The sequence below is a fragment of the Molothrus ater genome, chromosome 4, assembly GCF_012460135.2.
Source record: "Molothrus ater isolate BHLD 08-10-18 breed brown headed cowbird chromosome 4, BPBGC_Mater_1.1, whole genome shotgun sequence".
Lineage (NCBI taxonomy): Eukaryota > Metazoa > Chordata > Aves > Passeriformes > Icteridae > Molothrus > Molothrus ater.
The window spans coordinates 5,107,962-5,128,799 of NC_050481.2; the positions used below are offsets into that span (position 1 = coordinate 5,107,962).

Here is a 20,838-nt window from a genome sequence, read left to right on the forward strand (position 1 = left end):
AGCATATCCAAACAAAACCTATTTCTAGGACTAACAGAACAAAGACCCCACGACATTTAACCCTAAGAAAAACTCAAACCAACCTAACTGTAAAGAAACTTGAAATCCCACTATAACTAGCCCAAAACCTCTGTACATTCTAATCATAAACGTCCTCCTAAACCAATGGCTCAAAACCCCAAACAACTCAGATACACATGGAAAATGACAGAACTGCTAGTAAAACCAAACATCCATTAAAAAAAACAAACCAACTCACTAAACTCAAAACCCTACAACTGACCCTAAACATTACTAAAAAAGCCCCCAAAGTTCTACCTTTATGCTAACTCACAAATAATAACCAATAATCTATAAAAATTATTTTTAAAAATTAAAAAAAATCATGAAAATAAAAAATCAAAACTATTAAAATACTAAAAAATATCACTACCCAAATTAAAAGACATATTGCGTATAAAAACCCACCATATAAATGCCCCTGTCTCCAAAAATAAAACTAAAAAAAAAAAATCAAAGCAGAAAGAAATCGGAACTTAGGAACGCTAAAACCAGAACGTTCAAGAAGTTCCACCATATCCCTGATCATACACCAACTACAAACAACGTGAAACAATACAAACAATTCTTAAAAACCGCCTTAAAACCACTACATTAAAACCCCTTTCAACAATTCAAAACTGCATTGAACAAAAGCCATCTAATAAATTAACACCCAAAACTCCAGCAGCCCAGCTGGCCCTACCAAATCTCTCTGTTGATACATACAGTAAACAAAACCAAAATCCCAGGAATACCTGTCAGAAGTCTAGGAAAGAAACCTCTTGAAATTAATCCTACCTCAAATACAAACCAACCCGTGCAGAAAGTGAGCTTCACTCAAAAAACTATTTACACAGAGTTAATAATACCAAGAATTAAAACAACACACCATATACCACCAACAAATATCACAGTGAAGGAAAAAAACCCACTTTTTTTTCTTTTTTATTTTTTAAACTAACTTCTTTTATTAGCCAGAACAAAAGGTTTTGCCAGGACTGTAACATCTTCTCCTTCTTCTCCTTCTGAAATGTCCCTTCTCCTTCCCAAATTCCTTACAACTTCTGAGTTTAAATCCAAGCCAAAAGCAAAATTCGTGCACTTGTGAGTCCGGTGCTCCTGTCAGATTCTGTGTCTCACTCCACATCTTCTCACACTTTCAGTCTGAGCGCTGTCCTGCCCTGATGAGTTTGACAGAAGCATTGGCACATGTTAAGAGAGCATTTCCCTCCCTGCCTCCCTCGCCAGAGCTGGTTTCCTTAGCGCATTTCAATCGATCCCAAGCCCGCAATGATGCGCGCTCACCTCAAGGCTCACAGCAAGCACGCAGCAGCTCAGGCTGACTTGGCTCCAGGGCTCCGTGCCTTGGATAGCTGAGAAAACTTCCCATGAGCCTCTGTCCCAAGACATTGGAATGCAATTTCCCTGCGCATTTGGGGGCAGCTTTGGGTCCCTCTGGGGGACGGCACCCAGCGTGACCCCCGCCCCTCGCCCGCCCCCCACCTGCTCCTGCACCGCAGTGGGGCTCCCTCTCCTGGGCACCTCGGGGTGCCCCCAACGGCATCAGAGCCCCGAGTCTTCACCCCCCCCTTTTCCTCTAGTTAGAAACTACACTGGAACTTTTTTCTGGAAACAAAGACATGACCTAAATCCTCTCCCCATGTCCTAGACAGACAGATATTCAGTTCTTAGTTGGCTGGGCAGCAGATTCTTAAGGAGAATGATAAACAATATGGAAACGTTTTAGCTACAAGCAATTAGGCAAATCTGAACAAGGTCCTGGTGGCCAGCCACTGCAGTTATTTTGAAGCAATTTTTTAAACAGTACCACAAAAATAAAGCAAAAAGCTGACTACCGGCTAAGAAAAAATTAACTTTTGATGACAACAACAATGTTCCAAGGACACAGGCTTTTTCCCAGTGTCATACCTTATAACTCCCTCTCTTGGGAATTCTCATCATGTATCCCAAAAGGAATAAATCCTTCAGAGTGTCCTAAAGCACAAAGTAGCACGCTGGAGCTCCTCACACTCCCAGGAGGGCAGCACAGCCTGCACCGAGTCTGCAACAAATTCTGCTCAGTGAGGGTCTGCAAACAAAGTTTCAAGTGATGAATTGAACTCATTTTCAAGGGACGCTTTATAAGCACAGAAGCACAACAAAGAACAAGCAGAAACAATCCTTACAAACACCGGCGAGTTTTATTCAGCATGTATGCGACTGATTGCCACCCTATGGCTTCTCCCTTGGTTTGTCTGTAGGTTCAGGAGGATGATAATGCACACTCTGCCTTCCCTGAACCCCCCAGCAGCCGAGCGCTGCTCAGCGCGTTCAGACCATCGGGAACTGGGTCCCACACACCCGGATGGGCCGGAGCTGCTCTGCTGGAGATTGGGGAGACGAGAGCAGAGAGGCGCTGGCCCAGGCGTCGTCCCAGTTCTGTTGCTGTGTGACGAGAAGGAGTTTGTTCCCAACAGCTGCAGCAACCCTCAGCTCGCTCCCGTGCTGAGTATCAATGGCACACAGAGGGCAGCCTGAGGAAATAATGGGCTGGGCTCTAAGGGGCTGGGACAGGCTCTGATTTTTTGTTTTGTATTTGCATGATCATCGGTACAACAGGGCTCTGATGGATGACTCGGCAGCACGCAATTAAAAACTCCTCCGTAGGATTACATGGACTTGTAGGAAAAGACAAAAGCCCATCACCCTTCTGAAATCTCCTTTGAATCCCAAGCACGTGGATTGTCACTGTACTGCAGCTTCCAGGTTTTCAAAGCAGCTTACTTCTGAAGACCAGGAAACATTTATTCCTACAGAAACAATGGGCAGCACCCAGGCTAATCTAAGCACTCATGTTTGATAGGGGATCTGCCAGTGTGCCAGTCCAGCCTAAGGTGTGCTTTATTTCAGTCTAACATCCCCACAAAATTCTCCTCATAACCCCCAACCCTGAAATCTTATTTTTCCCTAAAGCTTCTCATCATTAGCAAATTCAAAGTAACATGGTTTTTTTACAACATTCAAAAATGTCATGCTGGACTGAACTAGAGAGTAATTTTCCAATATAAGCTTAGCAAAGTCTGAATTGACTCGTCCAGACAGAAAACCTACAAGTGAACACCTACAGCTGCCTAAAAAGACCTAACGAGCCCCTGGCAGCCACCGGCATCAAAGCACAGGGGATGTTTCTAATCCAGGCTAAGGAGAACAATATCACCTTTTGTTCTCTCCAGTTTGTTTCCTCTGCAGTCCTATTTGCTCCTTATGATTTTTACAGTCTCTGTATCTTCTCGGGCAGCGCTGAGTCTGACGACCGGGATACGAGAGTCCTTCCCTGCCCTACGGAGAGAACCAGGAAAAAAAGTTACAAAAAGAACAGGGCAGTTTGAAGTTAATACTTCCGACGAGAAGCAGCACCTGACAAACAGAGTGAACAAAGCGTGACACCTCCCTGGGGACAGAAGACTTACAAACTCTCCGGGATTTACAATCCTAGTAACCAAGCCCTTCAGCACAGCAGCCAAGTGTCCCATTAGGTGGGGCTGCACCAAGGAATGATCCGAGAGGTTCCAAAGAGTGAAACGCACGTTATTTTCCAAAGACGTAAAATCGTGCAAAATACCAAAACTACAATAGATCTAAACTACAGGGCAAGAGTACAAGTGTTAACTTGAGGAGCTGGAACCATCCAGGTGAGCAACTGCTACCTGGATCCTCAACAGAGTTTGAGGAACCCTCCAGGATACAGAAGGGTTTTCCCCAGAAATTACACAGGCCGAGTTTTGACAGAAGTACACTTGGCCAGATGCTCAGAAACGTCACCCATCCTCCTCCGGGTGTCCTGAGAGAGCTGCGAATGGCTCTCACGTGGTTTGAGCTGGTTCTGTAAGGGCTCAGGGTGAATTTCACCAGATGCAGCCAAACTGGGCAACACCCAGTGGGACAGAAGGAACCCAAAGCTTGTTTTACCCAAAGCTTGGGTAAGCAGAGCTCCAGCAAATACTGAGGAAACGGACAGAACAGGGTAACAAATAAAAAACATACCTTTTTTTTTTATCTTGCCTTTTTTTTTTTTTTTTATTTAGGTGAACAAAACAATTAAGGACAAGGTGAAAAACTCACCATGACTGAACATTTCATCATCTGTAAGCTGACCATCCTTAGCACAGAGGACTCCAAATTTAAAATTCACCGATCCCTGGGACATAAAACCAACTATTATTTGGTAAACAGTCAAACAGAAGACGTAAAAATTTGTTTCCTCTAAGGACTTTCAAGTATGTGTGTATCTTTGTATACATTCTACACATTAGAACGTACATCTCATACCACCTCCTAATACATAATCATTTACCTTTACATTTTGATAGTATAGCATAAAATTATTTCCTTAAATTGGTGATCTATTATTATTAAGTTGGTGCTTTAAGCTATTTTTGCTGTCATGTTCAAAAAAAACATTAATTCTTTTGACTGTAATGAGCAATTGATTTCCAAGTCATCGTAAGCCCATTAAAATACAAAGCTGTATTCACCGGACGGGTCTGTGAGCTAGAAGTAGTCAGGCTTGTACTCACCTCTTGCTCTTCCAGAACCAATAAATCCTGTCAGCAAAACCAGCATCTTTAGCCCCCTCCTATTAAAGATTCTACAAGGATGATGGTTTTATTTGTGTTTCGAAGTTTGGATTTGAAATGGCCAGTTCAATGGATAAAGAGACAGTTTAAGCAGTATCACATTATAGTTACTACTATTATTATCTGCTGCTAGAAGAGACAAACCAGTGGTATCTATACTTAATTACTTCTGTTTCCAGAAAATAATAAAGAAAAAGAACCAAACAAAAAAAAGTCCCTTCCTACCTTTTGTATCTCAGGATGAAAAATGTCTCTTGGGCTCTTCTCCAGTTTCTCCAGACTCCTGGCACTGAAATGCAAAGGAACGAGTGCTTTAGAGGAGGGCAAGTGCACATTCCAACCCCGAACCACCAACCGATTGCAGTTACAGCGCTTACAAAATGAATCGTTCCCAGAGCCTCTGGGAAACGGAACGGTTGGTGCAACTGCCATTTCTTCCCCAAAATACTGACTTCCAACACTTCCTAAACTTAGTTTGCATTTTAAAAACAGAAATTAGTGAGACTCAGGGTGGAGATCAGGTTGAAATTGATTTCCTCCCAAAGCACAGGGCTCTGTTCCATCACCCTTCACTTTGGCTCCACACAGAATCACGGGGAGCATTTTAGGAGGGCTCAAGAACCAATTCTATTTCTCTCTTTTTCTAGTTCTCTGTCTTCCTAAATAATTCAAGGCAAGTCAAATGAGAAATAACAAGCTCAGCATCAAATCCACACTTTTCCCCTTTGTCTGGTCAAGAACAGGCTTTAAAACCACTTCTTGCTGCCTTCAACGATTAAGACTTGCAAAACCATTTTTACATGTTTGATAGGTTTATCATAAAAACCACAGAATGCAAGCTCTGAATTACAGGAAAAGGTACACAGGCAAATATCTAAACTGATGGCTTATTTGTCAATCCATACTTAATAGAGATTGCACTGAGAATGGTTTTGTGGGACTCTAAGGGAGACAGATTTTCTGAGTACCCTGTAAACAAGAAAAGCTGGGATATATTACAGGACATACCCACTTTTTCTGCATATTCAAATAGGATTATTAATAAAAACATGTCAGTTAAAAAAGAAGGAAGAAAACCAAGGGAATTTTACTCAGCTATATTTACTGCCGATTTAGAGAAAAAAAATAGTCATGGGTGCTGCAAAGAAAAAAGAAAGTGAACCATAAATGCCTACACTAGAACTTTAAACCAATTGCTTGGATAAAAGCATCTCATGGAACATGAAGTAGAAAAAAAGCGAAACCAGGATCAGACCTGCCTGTTTTCTTACCATTGCACAAGAAAATCCGACAAGCGGTATAAAGTCACTGCCTAAAACCGATCCTAGGATGTAACCAAGAACAACTGAGGCATTTGCTAATCTAAACGGAAACCTTTTCCGGACCCTAGTGTCAAATCACACGTTTTGCCTTGCAGCAGCTCGAGGCTGGAGAGCATTTCCCCTGGGGGTCGGGAGGGTAGGGGCACCAGGGGCTGAGTTTGCGGATCGCACCTGTGCCAGCAGAAGGATCCAGCCCGGCGCTCCTTGCGCTCGCCATTCTCCGGGCCATCGCTGTGTTTTACTGCTCAGCGATGCCGCTCCATCTGTTTGCGTGGAAGAAAGAGCCACGAGCACTGAGGCACTCAGCAGCCGTGTCATTCCAGCCGCTCGTCCGCCCCCGCCCGCAGCAGCGGCAGCAGCCCGAGGGACACGGCTGCAGCTCGGCGGCTCCCGCGCCTCCGCCAGCCGCCGCACAGTGACCGCGGCAGCGCCCGGCGCCGCTCGCCCGGGGCGGCTCCTGCAGCTCCCGGCCCGCGGCAGCAAAGCAGCGCCTGGCGCTCCGCCATCGGCGGGCGGCAGCGCGCCCCGCCCGAGCCGAGCCCCCGCCACCGGGACCGCTGAGCGAGGCCGAGGCACCGGGCGGACGCCCCTTCCGCGCCGCTCGGCTCCGTGCGGGCGGCCGGCCGGAGGCTTCGCCCCTCCAGCGTCGCTGCCGCGGCTCCGTCCCGCGCGGGAGAGGCGCCGCGAGCCCCCCGCACCCAGCCCGCTCCCCCGGCGCGCGGCCGCCTCGGCCCGCCAGCCACTCCTACGGCGCGTCGGCCGTTGCGTCAGACGCCGCGCTTTACGGCCGCAGGGCCTGCCGGGAGTTGTAGTCTCGGACTGACAGCCACCGCTCCGTTTTCCGCCACCGGGAGCTGCGCTCCCGCCGGGGCATCAAACGGCTCCTTCGCTCCTGGGCGCGGAAGCACCTTAGGCAGCACCGCCCCTCCCGAATGTCCTTTCTTTTCCACTCCAACTCTTTTTTCTTTTTTTCACTCTGTTTTTCACCCCCTTTTCCACTCACACTCTTCCTTTTTCACTCTCACCCTTTTCCTTTTTCACTTTTCTTTCTTCCTTTCCTTTCCTTTCCCTTCCCCTTTTCTTTCCCCTTTCCTTTCCCCTTTCCTTTCCCTTCCCCTTTTCTTTTCTTTCCTCTTTCCTTTCCCTCCCCCTTTTCTTTCCCCTTTCCTGTCCCCTTTTCTTTCCCCTTTCATTTCCTTTCCTCTTTCCTTTCCCTTCCCCTTTTCTTTCCTTTCCTCTTTCCTTTCCCTCCCCCTTTTCTTTCCTTTCCTCTTTCCTTTCCCCTTTCTTTTCCCCTTTCCTTTCCCCTTTCCTTTCCCTTCCCCTTTCATTTCCCTTTTCCTTTCCCCTTTCCTTTCCTTCTAATCTTGGCTTTGCATTTTAGCTTTAGAATAAAAAAAGCAGCAGAAAAGTTCAGGCTACCTGGGAGTAAAAAAAACCCCAAAACTATAATGATTTTAGGAAAACTATTTCCTCCCTGGGAGCCTGAAATTTTCTACAGCTGCACGTGACATAGAGCTTTTATTCCTTCTTATAAATTGTCTGTACTTTATACTTTGTACAGCGCCCCCTGCCGTCTGCACCGGCGCACTGCAGGCAGAGTGCCGCCTAATGACGTCACCTCGTCGACACGGCGCCCCGCCCCAGCCACGCCCCCAGCGCCCCAGGAAAGACCCCAAGGCGTAGCCGTTTTGCCAGCTGCCTGATCAAAATGCCGACACCCACCTCGAGCCCTAGAAACGATTTCCCGCGACGTCGAACCCTGCAGGCGAACCGGAATGCCATCACTGCAATTGAAACGCCACAGAAAATCTCGTCGGGGCCGCGCCGGCGTCGGTGTTCCGTGCAGGCATTTCGGATAGACCGCCGGGGGTCCTCCATTTTCCCGCTCTTTTGGCCGCCATTTTGAGAAGGTCAAACGAAGTTTCCCCCCCCCCCCCCCCCACGCGCCACTCCCAATAGGGCTATGGCCTCGCGGCTGCCTGTCAGTGAAGGGCTGCAGTACCGGCTCTGCCCACAAGGCGGCAGCACTGGCGCCCACCCCAAAAGAACAGGGGCGATCCCCCCCCAAAACTCCCCTAAAAATAAATGCCAAAAACCTGCCTCTTACCCAACAAGAACCAAACAAGCCCCCTTTCTTTAAAACCATCTTTAAATAAATTTTATATTTATAGTTTATTTATATTCACATGCATATTTATACCGGACATTGATGTGTTATGTCATTTATACAATGTATTATGTCTATTCCTATTATCTGTATTTATTTATATTTTGTGGTTTTATAAATATCATTATATATTGATTGTATATTTCTAGATTTAGATTTAGATTTCTATCATACTTTTGTTATTCCAAATAAAAATCCCGTCTCTAACCAAACAAATACCAAAAATCCCTTCTTTTAAACTATATTGAAATATTTTTATATTTATAGCTTGCATAATTATATTCACATTTATACTGATGCATTATATTAATAATTATATATAATAATTATAATCTTCACATAATATAGATAAATTATTATTTTTATTATGTACCATATCTACTGCTACAACTTATTTTTTCTAATATTTTCAATTTTTATATAAATCTTTATGTATTTATGAGATATTTTTACACTTAGATTTCTACCTTTATATTATTTGTGTTTGTAGTTTTTATAATAAAACCCCTGCTTTTGCCAAATAATAAACAAAACCATCCTTTATTTTAAACTACTTTAAAAAATATTGTTATATTTATATTTACCATATCTATAAGTTTTTATATATTATATCATATTGATGTACTATACTTATAGCTATTTTATAGCTATTTCCTATAATATATTATAATAAGATATACACAGTATCACTTGTATTATGTGTTGTATGGATTTATGTCACTTTATATTTACAATTATTTAATAATTATATATATATATCTGCATAGATTCGCAATACATTTCTATATTTATATTTTCGTTTGAGTTGTGTTTATATTTATCATCTCTATTTAAATAACTATAAACATACATAATACTCTATTAAAATATACAGTATCTTATTATATCATGACTCATGTTACGTGTTAAATTTTAAATATAGACCGAATATATAAAAATAAAAGTTTATTCCCATTTCTACACATCTATTTGTTCTGTTTAAATATAGCTATCGTTAGAATTTTACATTTAAAATCCAATTCCTAAATAAAACGACAAAACAAACAGCACCGAATTCCCACCAATGTCTTCCAAAACCATCAAGACACCTCCACCAGCCAAACAACTGCCAGCGAAAAAAACACACGACACTCTTTTCACTGACAGTTCTCATCACATCAGAAAAATGGAACCAAACTAAAAGAAAACCCTAGAGAAACACACGCAGCAAATCACAAAAACCTCTAAAAAAAACCAAACCAACTCACTCAACTCCCAACAGTGCCACTGACCCTGAACGTTATTTAAAAAAAACCCCAAAATTCTACATCTACGCTAACTCAAAGAATAAGCAATACTCTGTCAAAAGAACTTTAGAAAGCGAACTAATTAACGCAATAGAAAAAAACAAAATCTCAACCACTAAAAAATAAGAAAATAACTACCCAAATAAAAAAAACTACTTAAAAAACCCGACATATAAATACCCACGTTCCCAAAAATAAAACGGATCCACAACCAAATACATCAAAGGACAACAAAAAATGAAAAAAAAGAAAAAAAAAAAGATCAATTTGTAAAAAAAAAAAAAAATTCCCCAAACCAAATCAACTTAAATTTACAACAAAAAATTATTCCCAACTGAAGAATAAACCCATAGAGCCTCATTCTATCAAAAATAAAAATACCACCCAGAAATAAACACAAAGCCTAAAGAGAAACGTAACCATTAACAATATCTCCCAAATGATCCCGTAACAATACAACATACACTACAATCAAACAAATCAAATCAATAAAAGCCCTGGAAGACGATAAACACGAACGCAATTAGAGAGATTTTAAAAACCCCGCTGCTATTAACGACACGACGCCACCTCGAACCCACCGAAACAAACGCTACACGCCCACGCTAATAAAAGCCACCGCGACAGAATTAAAATCCGAGCCGCTGCTTCGCGCAACGACCCGTAGAAACCATTGCACGCCTTTAAAAACAGAATAGCCCGGCAGAAAAAATATCCGACTACAGAACTCGATTCAAACCAAACCTTTATCGTCACCACCTGAACCGAGAACCGTACCGGTCAGGAAGAACGCCATAGCCCTTAGCACACACCCACTGCGACCCACACAAAACCGTGCGATCGATCCCTACAGAGCGCCTCCGAACCACGACACCCAAGAACTTGCGGCAGCCGAACCCCGCGCTGCCGGCCCCGGACGGAGCGCGGCTCCCGGCGGCAAAGCGGCTCCTCCGGCGCGCAGGGGCGGCGCCGCCCCGGAGACCGCCCCCGCCCGCTCCCCCTGCCCGGGGGACCCCGGCGGCGCCCGAGCCCCGCGCCCGGAGCGGACAGAGCGGCGGGCACCGGCCGGGCCGGCGCCAGCCGCCCTCGGCTCCGCACGGCGGCTCGCACCGGCAAATTCCCCGTGCGCCTCGGCAACCGCCCGGCCCGGGCCGGCAGCGCTCCCGAGCGGCAACGCTCCGGGCCGGGCCGCGGCCACAAGAAGCGCCCTCAAATGCAGCGGCACAGCCCCGACTGCAGCCCTGCAAACGCTGCCAGAGCTGCGGCTTCCCGCAACTGAGCCCCGAAACTGACGCCGCGGGCGGCGCTCACCTCGCTTCAACAAGGGCAAGGAAATGGGTTCTCCCCTTCAAGTTCATCCCCTGGGAGAGCAGAAAAGAAGGGGCTTTCCTCCAATGAAATCCTTCAAGCCGTGTGGAAAGGGGGATTTTGACCTCAATTCAAACCCTTGCAAAGGAGGGACACCAGCGCTGTCCCCTCACTTTAAACCTTAGGATGATGAAAATGGGCTGGCTGCCTTCAAATCAAACCCGTAATACGGCAACAATACTATTCCCATTCCCGTTCAAATGGAACGCAGGGATTCCCTGTCACCCCTGGGATACCCCTAACAGCCGGGAAAAGGCAGGTTTTCCTTCCATCAACACCCTTCGAACCGCAGGTGAAGGCGGATCCCTCCCAGTTCGAACACAGACAATATCAGGAGAGTAGCTGCTTGCCTCTCCTCCTTTTGTCTTCACAAGCTCCGTTTTTGTTCCTGGGGAACCGGGGAGGGGGGACTGCCAAGATCAAATCGAAGAGGGAAAGGACCAAAGTCCCCGCTCCAAATCCACACGCGCTCACCCGTTCGGCTGCTGCTTCCCGGCACAAAGATTCGTCCCTCGGCACCTCCTTGAAGCGATGCTCCGCCTATCCAAGCGCGTATCCAGGTGTTCGCCCGCCCAGACGCTGCGAGAAGCTCTCGCAGTCCTTCCATGAGACAGCCCCGGGAGCCCCCCATGAACCCCTCTTCTCAGCAGCTCCATGCAAAAGGGAGCTGAGGCGAAGCCTCCCGTTTAACTTGTGCTGGGCTCAGGGTGTGACTGGAGCAGCACAAAGCTGCTCCTGAAGCAGGGCTGAACTCTCTTGGCTCTGTGTGTCACAGAATCACAGAGCAGTCTGGGTTGGAAGGGACAATAAGGATGATCCAGTTCCAACCCCCTGCAGTGGGCAGGGACATCTAACACCAGACCAGGTTGCTCAGAGCCCCAGCCAACCTGGCCTTGGACACTTCCAGGGATGGGGAATCCACAGCTTCTCTGGGGAACCTATGCTAGTGCTGGGGGAAGGTGATGGAGAGCACAAAGCTGGAGGGGAGCTTGTTAGGCATGAAAACACTGGAGTGTGCATGGGAATGTATTTCTATCCAGGGAGCTGGTGAATATGAGGTTTTATCTAAAATGAGTGCTCAGCCTGCAGCTTAAAGCTTTATATGACCTTTGAATATCACAAAGACCCCAGTCTCTCTCTCTGCTTCTGTAAACCCCATGATGCCGTGCAGATTTTTCATTCTGCTTTTCCATGAACAAACCATTTCTGTGGATGGCCCTCATTCATTTACAAAGCTCCTGTTTAATTATGTCTGCATAGGAGTCAAAGCCAACTGCCTTACAATCAAATCCTTGCAAAGCAAATAATAAAGCAATTTTTCATCTATACCCTGAGTGCCAGAGGACAGACTAAAAGAAATTCCTCTATAGCTTTAATACAGAAGAATTGCATTATTATATGAAGCTTTGTAAATATCTCTCTCTATATATATATGATGTCTGTTTCTGCAAACTGAAAGTTTAGGACTTTTTCAGAGGAAAGAATATCCTTTTGGCTTAGGTGTTCATTGAACATCCCATGAAATGTCTGCTTGGAATTAGGAAGAGGATGAGTTAAAGGCTTTTTTAGGCAGTGGGAGACCAGGGGCTTGACTAGTGTTGAAAAACTCAGAGTTACTTTCTGTGATGTATCTCTTGATGTTTGACTCAATTCCCTCTTCTGCAGGCCTGAAGCCAACTTATTACAGGCCATAAATTACAAAATGTTTGTGTTACTGATGCTGCCTGGATTCAAAATACCCAGAGGTTTTATTTATTCTGTAAAGCAGTGTATTACACCAGAAAACTTTAAGCTCTACTTAAGCATTATACTACAAAAAGTCCAGCTGATTTAAAAAAAAAAAACAACAACAACAAAAAAACCTCAAAACAAAACAGTTACTACATATTTAAAAAGTTAAACTATTAGGGAGGAGATAAAAAAGAAGAAAGATACTTGTATGAAGACCTGGACCTCTTAATTTTTAAACCAGGCAAGGAATCCAACTTCCAGAGGAGCTGCAGGGCCAGAGCCAGGGTGTGGATTGCCATCTAGTGGGGTCTGGTCACTGGGGACAGGCACAGGAGTTCCACATTTCAGGGGATGCCTTGATTACAGTCCCAAATTAACTTGTTTTTACTTCAACTCTCCCTCAAGCTGCCATCAGGCTGAAAGGCTGTGGGTTTCCTTCTGCAGGAGTAAAACTACATCACTTTTTGGCTGGGTGTTGTGGGGCTGCTGTAGCACTGCAGGAGGAAACCTCAAGTCATTGCAAAGTCTGGCTGGCAGGGGTTCCACAGCAATCACCAAACCCTGCCTGGTAAGGGAGAGTGCCCTGCTCTCATTAAAAGCCAGTGAATGCAGGTTTCCAGTGAAATACAGCATTTATTCATTTGCAGTCATTTTCCACAGCATACCTTCAAAAAGACCCAGCAGTGTATGCTTGACAGGGCTCTTGCTAGAATGCAAGGAGGATTTGGACTGGTTTATCTACCCTGCCCTTGGGCAGGCTCTCCAAAAACCAGGACAGCATCTTCTGGTTGCAGAGTGTTCCAGAACACTCCATAAAAGCTTTTTCTGAGGTCCCACCTGGCTGATATTCCTGTCCTGGGCACTGAAACACAAACATGTGATAAGAAAATGCCTTGGACAGCATTTGAGCTTGGTGGTTTGGTAAGGAAATGTAAATTATGTCACTAACCATGACTCCACTAGGTGGCACAGAAGTACTATTTTTGGGATAAATTTAAGCATTGCCACTGTAAGAAAATTTCCTTAAGGAAATCCAGCACGAGCTGCCTTTTCCATTCCCTTGGAGAGTCATCTCAAAGCCTGAATATTGTGGGGCTTTGATATCAAGTATTAATAAAAAGCCCTTAAGGTGAAAACCACTCAATCACTGGATTTGGGATTTTTATACCAGAGGGATCTTAAAACCTTCTGTGATGGCCCTGCCCAAAGGACAAAAAGCAGGAAAAGAGCTGCCAGATGAAGCATTGGACAAAATAAGGGAGCAAAGCGTGGAGTCTCTCCCTTGGCAGGGCAGGACAACGTGAATTTTCCTGGAGGAGCTCCATCAATGCCTCATCCCAGCAGCGTGAACCTTCCCTCAGCTTGTTGCAGGTTAGCCCTGGCACATTCCCACAGCTTTCACTCCAGTCCTGACACTGCACTGAAATGCACCAGTGCTGGCTGAGCCAAAGAGCAGGAATGCTTTTGATGGAGCTGGATGGGCACACTGCTAAGATTGCTCTTTTTTCACAAAAAAAAACCCCAAAACCAAATCCATCAAGTCCCTCTGCACTGGAACAAATGTTTATTCACTTTTTTTTTTTTTTTTTTTTAAGTCTGGGGGGTTTTTTTCCTATTTTTTTCATTGAAAATCACTAACCTCAAAAACCAGATTTGTGGGGGTGTTTGGTTTAAAATGGGAAAGCTTTCAGATTCTGTGCTCTATGCAGAACAGGAATTTTGATTGGATGGCAACAAACTCCAGCCAGCTCTGTGCAGTCCCCTAAGCTCTTAATCAAGTGACAGGCCATTCTAGACTTTGGGGTAGAGTTTCCTATGACAGACAAAGCACTCAATTAATTTTGTCATTTCCCTCTGCTCTTGAATTTCCCTGTCTCAGACTTGCCCATACCCAGATTTTCATGGTCTCTGCATCCCTGTCACTTTCCTGTGGCTCCAGCTTTTGCTAAGCAGAGGTCACTGGTTCCAGCTGCCAAATGCCACTGGGGAGGTTGCTAACTAGTAATTATTTGTGTTGGTTCTCACACTTTGGCAAAGCTACTTGGCAGGTCCTGGTAACCCAATCCTGCACTTGGGTTATTACTGGGAGAGGGTGGAAGCTGCCCACAGCCACCCTCGCTGTAAATGTGACATATATTAAGTCCTACTGAAAGACTTGGACTGAAACCAGTGACTTTTTGTTCATTTACAGTTCTCTGCTCAAAAGATATTTCAGCAAAGGAGTGAAAGTTATAAACTTAGATAGGGATGCCTGTCAGTCTCAGTGGTTGCCTGTGGTGATCTTTAAATAATGGTACTATTTTAATTCCTCTGTTTATGTATTGGATGTTGAGTGCTCCAAAGACTTGAACGTGGCCAGCTTTTCTCCAAAGAGTTAGGGTGCTTGTTTCTTAAAATGCTGCCTTTCCCTATTAAAAATAATAATTATATATATTTCAGTAAAATATTCAGTCTGCATCTCCAAGGATTTTAGAGTAATATTGCCTGAGTTATCCCAGTTAAGGGAACTGAGCTGTGAGGTGTGAAGAGCTGAACAGCAGAAAGTGAAGCACAGCTGAATGCTCAAACCCAAACTATGGCTGCAATGTGGTTGGTATCTGCTGTGACTGAGGCACTTCTTACCATCATGAAAGGAATGATTCCTGTGAAACAGCTCTGAAGATGCAGAGAAATGCTTCATTTCCCGAGTCTGGGGTTTTGGTGCTCCTTTCCCCTTGCCAAAATGATTGGTGCTTGCCCAAGAACCTCAGGCCAGCTCTGGTGCCCCGCTTTAACTGGACTCTGCAGCTGCAATCCCTTCCTGCCTGCCTGCAAGTGTTTTCCCCTCACTCAGTATCCATCAGTCACATGCACATGATGCCCATGGAGCAGGCTTGTCTTCTCCTTTTTTATGTTGTTATCTGAGAGATAAGCAGCTGTGTGTATCTGAGCACTTACACATGTGTTCCAAGAAACACATGCTTAACTGCATTAGTGTTTTAATTAGGCAGCCACCTTTTGAAGTTTTATGGCACTCATGTGTCCTTGTGCATGTGTTTGGGTATTTAGCAATACCTCTCAGTTATGTAATGCATCTTCTTTTGTAGGTGACATTTAAGAAATAACAAAATCATAAATATTAGAGTGACTTCAGATGGAAAAAATTTTCAGCTCATTTCTTTGGCACAGCCCGTCCTGCCTCATGCTCCTCAAGCTTTATTGTATTTTATTGTTGTGCCTGCCTTTTGCACCATATAGTTTCAGCTGTTTCAGAGGCTGCTCTTCCCCCAGATGAAAACCAGCAGCTGTCTGATGGCAAGCACAGTGCTGCATACACACTGAGAACGTTTCATTCATGTAACAACACATTTTTTGGCTAAACTCTTTTTGAAGCCATTGAAAACATCCTGTTCCACGTTGGGATAGAAGGTGTAGAAGCTGTGCCCTGGTGCAGAGCACGAGGGGTCCTGCTGGTGCCTTGGGAGCTGATGGATTTGGGTCAGCTTCTCCTGTCTGTGTTTTGCTGCTGGGGAAAAAGCTTTCCCCAAGTTCAGTGTGGCAGCAGTGCAACAGAACAAACCCCTGACCCCATCTGTAGCCATCCCCTGAATTTGGGGGTGTTCAGTACATCCCACAGGTGACAGGTGAGTGGCTTTGCCTCCCTGAGGGCATTTCTTGGTGGCAGATTTAAGGCAGACTGGTTGCCAGTGGGAGGCAGCTGAAGGCAGGGCATCTAATTACAGGCTTTCCCCCTTTCCAGGGTAACCCTGTGTCACACATAAACCTGTCAAAATTCCTCACCGACAGGAAATATGATGGAAAGTCAAGCTGACCTCTCTTTAGGGTTTGTAGGTAAATTTCTGCTTTCCTTTCTTCTACTTTTGCTTGGCTTCAACCACCTTGAAATATATGTTTGGCAGAAAATTGTGCACTGCTGTAAATACCAGCAGGGAAAATGGCATGTCAAGGAGGATTCCAACACAAAGGAAATGTTTCATGTTGCCCTGGTGGTGCCAATAAGTCCCTGTATACAATAAGGCTAGAAAGCAGTTTTCAGCTCATGCCATGCTCTGATTCAATACTGAGCATCTCAACTCCAAAAGACTGAAAGCCTCCTAGATTTAACTCCTCTGAAACAGCTTCATTTCTCCCTGGAGTCAGATGGAGGGACTAATGTAATCAACAGTTATTTCAGGAGGCAGGAGCAGATCCCTCAGGTTTTTGGGACCTGCAGTGCAGGGCTGAGCCAGTGAGATGCCTGCCCAAGGACAGGAAACAATAAATAGCCTCCTGGGGGGAGCTAGAATTTGAGTTAAAGCAGCAACAATTAGAGATGGAAACCTGAGAAAATACTGCAGTACAACAGTCCTAGAAAGGGGGGGTGGATTTTTTCCCCATATCTATAAAAAGAACAGTCCAGCTGGGCAAGTGCCCCAAGAGGATGCCAAACACCAGTCCCCTTGCCCAGTGGCCATGAACACATCCCCAAAAGACAACATGTGCTCCTCAAATCCAGCTACCACACATCCAGACCTGGGGAAGCAGAGGGGGATGATATTTTTCATGCAAATCTCTCAGTATCTATACTGGAATTTTTCTGACGGTCTCCCAAGAGCAGCATGGAACTGCTGATGTGTTTTCTCCCAGAAGAGCACAGCTTGAAGTGTAAACTAGGAGTTCCTCATTCATTACAAATCTTGCTTCAGGACATGGGATACCATCTCCTCTGCGTAGGTGTGAGAATAGGAAGGGATCAGGAAGGAACCAGTGAAATGCAGGGGCTAAAAATAACTGTATGGATTTTCTCTCACTAGACTTTAAAGCTTTGATCTCTTTTTGCCTTTGCTTCAGCAGAAGGGAGAGATCCAGCATAGCTGTTGATATTTACCTATAAGCCTTACATGAGTCTCTCTAAATTTGTGTGTACTAGCAATAAATAAAAAAGGATACAAATTTTAGGATCTTATAGCTCATGTGCCTTCTTGTGGTCTTCAACAGAGCAAATATTCCTCACTTTGGGAAATCCAATAAGAGATTTTAAACACTTCCTTGCATTAGTTACTCTGAAATGACAGCTTCTCACTTGGTATTGTGTGCTTGTGACACCTGATCTTGACCCAAAGCAGAAATAGGAATAATGCAAAAGAAAATATTCACTTGGCCATAGAACCAAAACCAACCTCTTCGTGGGTCAGTTCCTCATTTTGAGAGGGAGCTGTGCTTGAACACTCACCTCAGCAATGCAGGGTGAAGTCATTCTGATACTGTCAAAAGGAAAAGAGCCTTTATCTAATGTCTCTGCAATTTGTTTTAGTCCCCAGGAAGCAGTTTATACTATTTCCTCCCAGCTTCATTAATTAGTCACATAGAGAACTTGTAAAGGAGATGTGAATGTGCTATGTTCATTAATGGCTTAAATTCACGTTGTAGGATTTGGGAAATTATCTTCAGTTGAAATAATGCTGCATGGTCCCATAGGAAGCAACTGAATATCTTGTGTTTGTAAAACAAAGTTTGTAGAAACTTGCTGTTTTCATCATGTTATATCCTGAGCAGAAGCTATCGTTTATTAAAGTGAAGTACTTAGGCAGGTAGACAGAGTGGAGAAAGTAATTACTCAAAAAAAAAAAAAAAAAGAAAAAGTTGGTCAGTCGAGTTTCTATACATTACAAATGGCTAGAATTTGGTAATGGCAGCGTGGTGGCAACCACTTAATTTGTTTTGACGCCATTCTGCAGGTGCTGAGGGCTCTTTTCTGGCAAAATGAAAGCCCTTTGATGTTAAAAATTGTGTTAAGACATTCAACTTTTACCCCCACCCCATTTTTGGTAATTTAATTATCCATTGAAGCAGATCATTTCACTGAAGGGCTCCAGCCTGCTCACAGCGCTTTGGGGATTTTTCTTACTTAACACTTTGTTCTAATTTATTGGTTCAGCACCGTTTTTCATGTCTCTGTGGATTTATAACCATAGTTCCCATTAACTTCAGCACAGCAGGTGGTATTCAAACTACCTGTGTGCTGTGCTCCAGCCATTGTGCAAGAAAACTGTCAGGGGAATGCAGAACGGTGCAGCCCCCTCGCTCACCTGGAATTACAAACCAGCACACACAGCATCAAAACCTGCTCTGAAGTGCACTAATCAGTGGCCTTCTTTTGAGAAGATGAGCACTGGAGGATGTAGTCAAGATTTAATTCTTAAAGGTGTCAAAATGTGCTCTGAAGCAGAGTAGTAAGCAGCCTTCTTTTGGGAAGGCAAGCATCAGAGAGGATCCAGTCAAGATTTAATTCTTAGAAGTGGTGCTCTTAGGCCCCCCAGTTTTGCCCTTTCAGCCATAATTCTGAGATCTCAGACTGCCCTCGTGGCCAGGCTGGGCTCTCTCTTGGATGAGGTCCCCAGCACATGGAGGCAGGGCTGGGCTCTGCAGGTGGGTGCTGAGGAGCACCGCGCCGACCTCTGGCTCACACGGCCTCGCCCTCCCCACCACAGCACCTCCCCAGTGGGAGATGGGGATTTATGGGGTTTATTTGCTGCTGTCAGCTACCTCTGATTTGTGAACAAGCTGGAATGAGCCTCGGGGAGAGGGTGGGAAGGACACAGAGAGGGATGGATGCTTGGGAGGAAGGTTTCGTACCTCCCCCTGCTCTGAGGGGCGGAACGCGTGATCGGCCGCTGGAGTTCTGTAGTTTCTGTCTCGCCTGGTCAGCTGGGGGAAGAAAAACTGCAAACTGATGGCAGCCTTGAAACAGGCACTTGAAGAGTTTTGGGCTTGTCAGGGTTGTTTCAACTACCTGCAAGTAGAAATCCTGAGGAAGGGGAGGGCATGAGGAAGGAGCAGCTGGAGCCTCTGGTGAGCTGTGATTGAAGTGTTCTGAGAAGGGAGCTCTTCATGAGACAAACAATGCAGGAGCCTTTCTGTTTACACAAACTCAAATGAAACTGGAAAATCATGTATTTTCTTCTTTCTGGTAACTTACTTGAAGTTTGCAGGCTCTGCATTTGGATGGCCCATTGCTCTATCAAGTTTCTGAGGAGAGGCCCTGCTCATTTCTCCATGGGATGCCCCAAGGATTCCCAGGTGCTTCTCCACATCTTTGCTCCTCTAGGTGTGAGCCTGGCCACCATCCCTTGCAGCATCCCAAAACCCTTCAGGTGTGTGTGCCACAGCCCCAGGAAGGTGTGGGGAGAATCCAGCTGCTCCTCCTGTGCCTCTGGTGCAAAGTGTGGGTAGCTGCACACGAGGGAACCCTGGGCAGATTAAATCATGAGGTTCTGGCATTCAGTAAAGCTCTGTCAGAGCTGGATTCGTGGCTGAGCTTCATTAGTGAGGAACCAGAGGGATGTGCTGAGTGATGTGCTATCTTTTTAATCATGTTAGTCCACGTGAGACTTGGACAGAGTTATTTATTACCCATCCTGTTCTCATAACTGAGGTTTCCAGCTCAAGCTGAGGGACAGGAGATGCCAAGCTTCGTGCTTGGTTTCTCCTTTTTCTTCCAACTTTGGAAGAAGCTGCTAATAACACTCAAAAAATCAGTATTACTTCTCAGAAATTTACACCATGCTGCCAGTTCCTGTAAAAACAGACAAAATGATTCGTTTTCCCTGGGATCAGGTCTGGGAGGCTTGGAGCATGTTAAAATGAAGATTTTTGCTGTCTATCTTGCAGACCAACACACAATTTATTTTCTAATACTTTCTTGCAACTTGAGGATAAGATTTTCTTTGCTTAATTTGCCTAAAATTTGTAGAGGTCTTTTTCATACTCACCTCACAGTATGATTTCTGAGCTGAAACTCTGAGGAATCTCATCACAAACTCTTGAGGAAATTTGAAAAGAAAATTATGAAGGTAAATGTCAGTGCTCCCGTGAGCTTTATAGCCAAATAATACAAATAACAAAATACACTTTAATTTATCTACAGCTATTTGTGACTCAGGAAAGCTCTGGCATTTCCATGTGTGCAGGATTAGATGGAAAAGCTGGCACAACTGTGGTGACAGCAAACATCTCACTGTACTTAGGTGGACAAAATCTCATCTTACTGTAAGGCTTTATCAGAAGTACGGTGTGTAAACAAGGGATCAAAGTGCACCCAGCATTCCCAGGCTGGGGAATAGGAAATGCCTGCTCTCTTCCATTTCAAATGAACTCCTCTAGACAAAAAAGTTGCAATTATCCAGGCAGCTCTAAGGAGATGAGTGAGCAGCTACTTTAGAAGCAGTGCTGGTGTTAAGCATACACAGTTCAGGTGTTGCCTTCTGGCAGTTTTTGCGTGTTCTTTAATATTAATCTTTGTA

The 20,838-nt window shown here is 44.8% G+C and overlaps 1 protein-coding gene and 1 long non-coding RNA gene across 2 annotated transcripts; both read right to left on the reverse strand.

The window, feature by feature from the left end:
• Nucleotides 1–950: 950 nt before the first annotated feature.
• LOC118686555 (uncharacterized) lies at nt 951–1,965 on the reverse strand. Its single transcript, XR_004980185.1, has 2 exons — nt 1,348–1,965; nt 951–1,223 (listed from the first exon to the last, which is right to left on the reverse strand). It is a non-coding gene; the product is annotated as an uncharacterized LOC118686555 (long non-coding RNA).
• A 259-nt stretch (nt 1,966–2,224) lies between these two features.
• Nucleotides 2,225–10,253, reverse strand: LOC118686553 (translation initiation factor IF-2-like). The gene is made up of 5 exons (XM_054514596.1): nt 10,235–10,253; nt 6,173–6,855; nt 4,905–4,968; nt 4,165–4,240; nt 2,225–3,381 (listed from the first exon to the last, which is right to left on the reverse strand). Exons 1-3 carry the CDS (start codon nt 10,251–10,253, stop codon nt 4,915–4,917), a joined length of 756 nt encoding a protein of 251 aa, XP_054370571.1. The 3' UTR covers nt 2,225–3,381; nt 4,165–4,240; nt 4,905–4,914.
• Nucleotides 10,254–20,838: the final 10,585 nt, after the last annotated feature.

Coding starts and splice junctions, on each gene's coding strand:
- LOC118686553 (XM_054514596.1), bottom strand. Junction 4,969..6,172: donor GGATCCTTCTGCTGGCACAG/GTGCGATCCGCA, acceptor TTTGCATTTCAG/TGCCAGGAGTCTGGAGAAAC.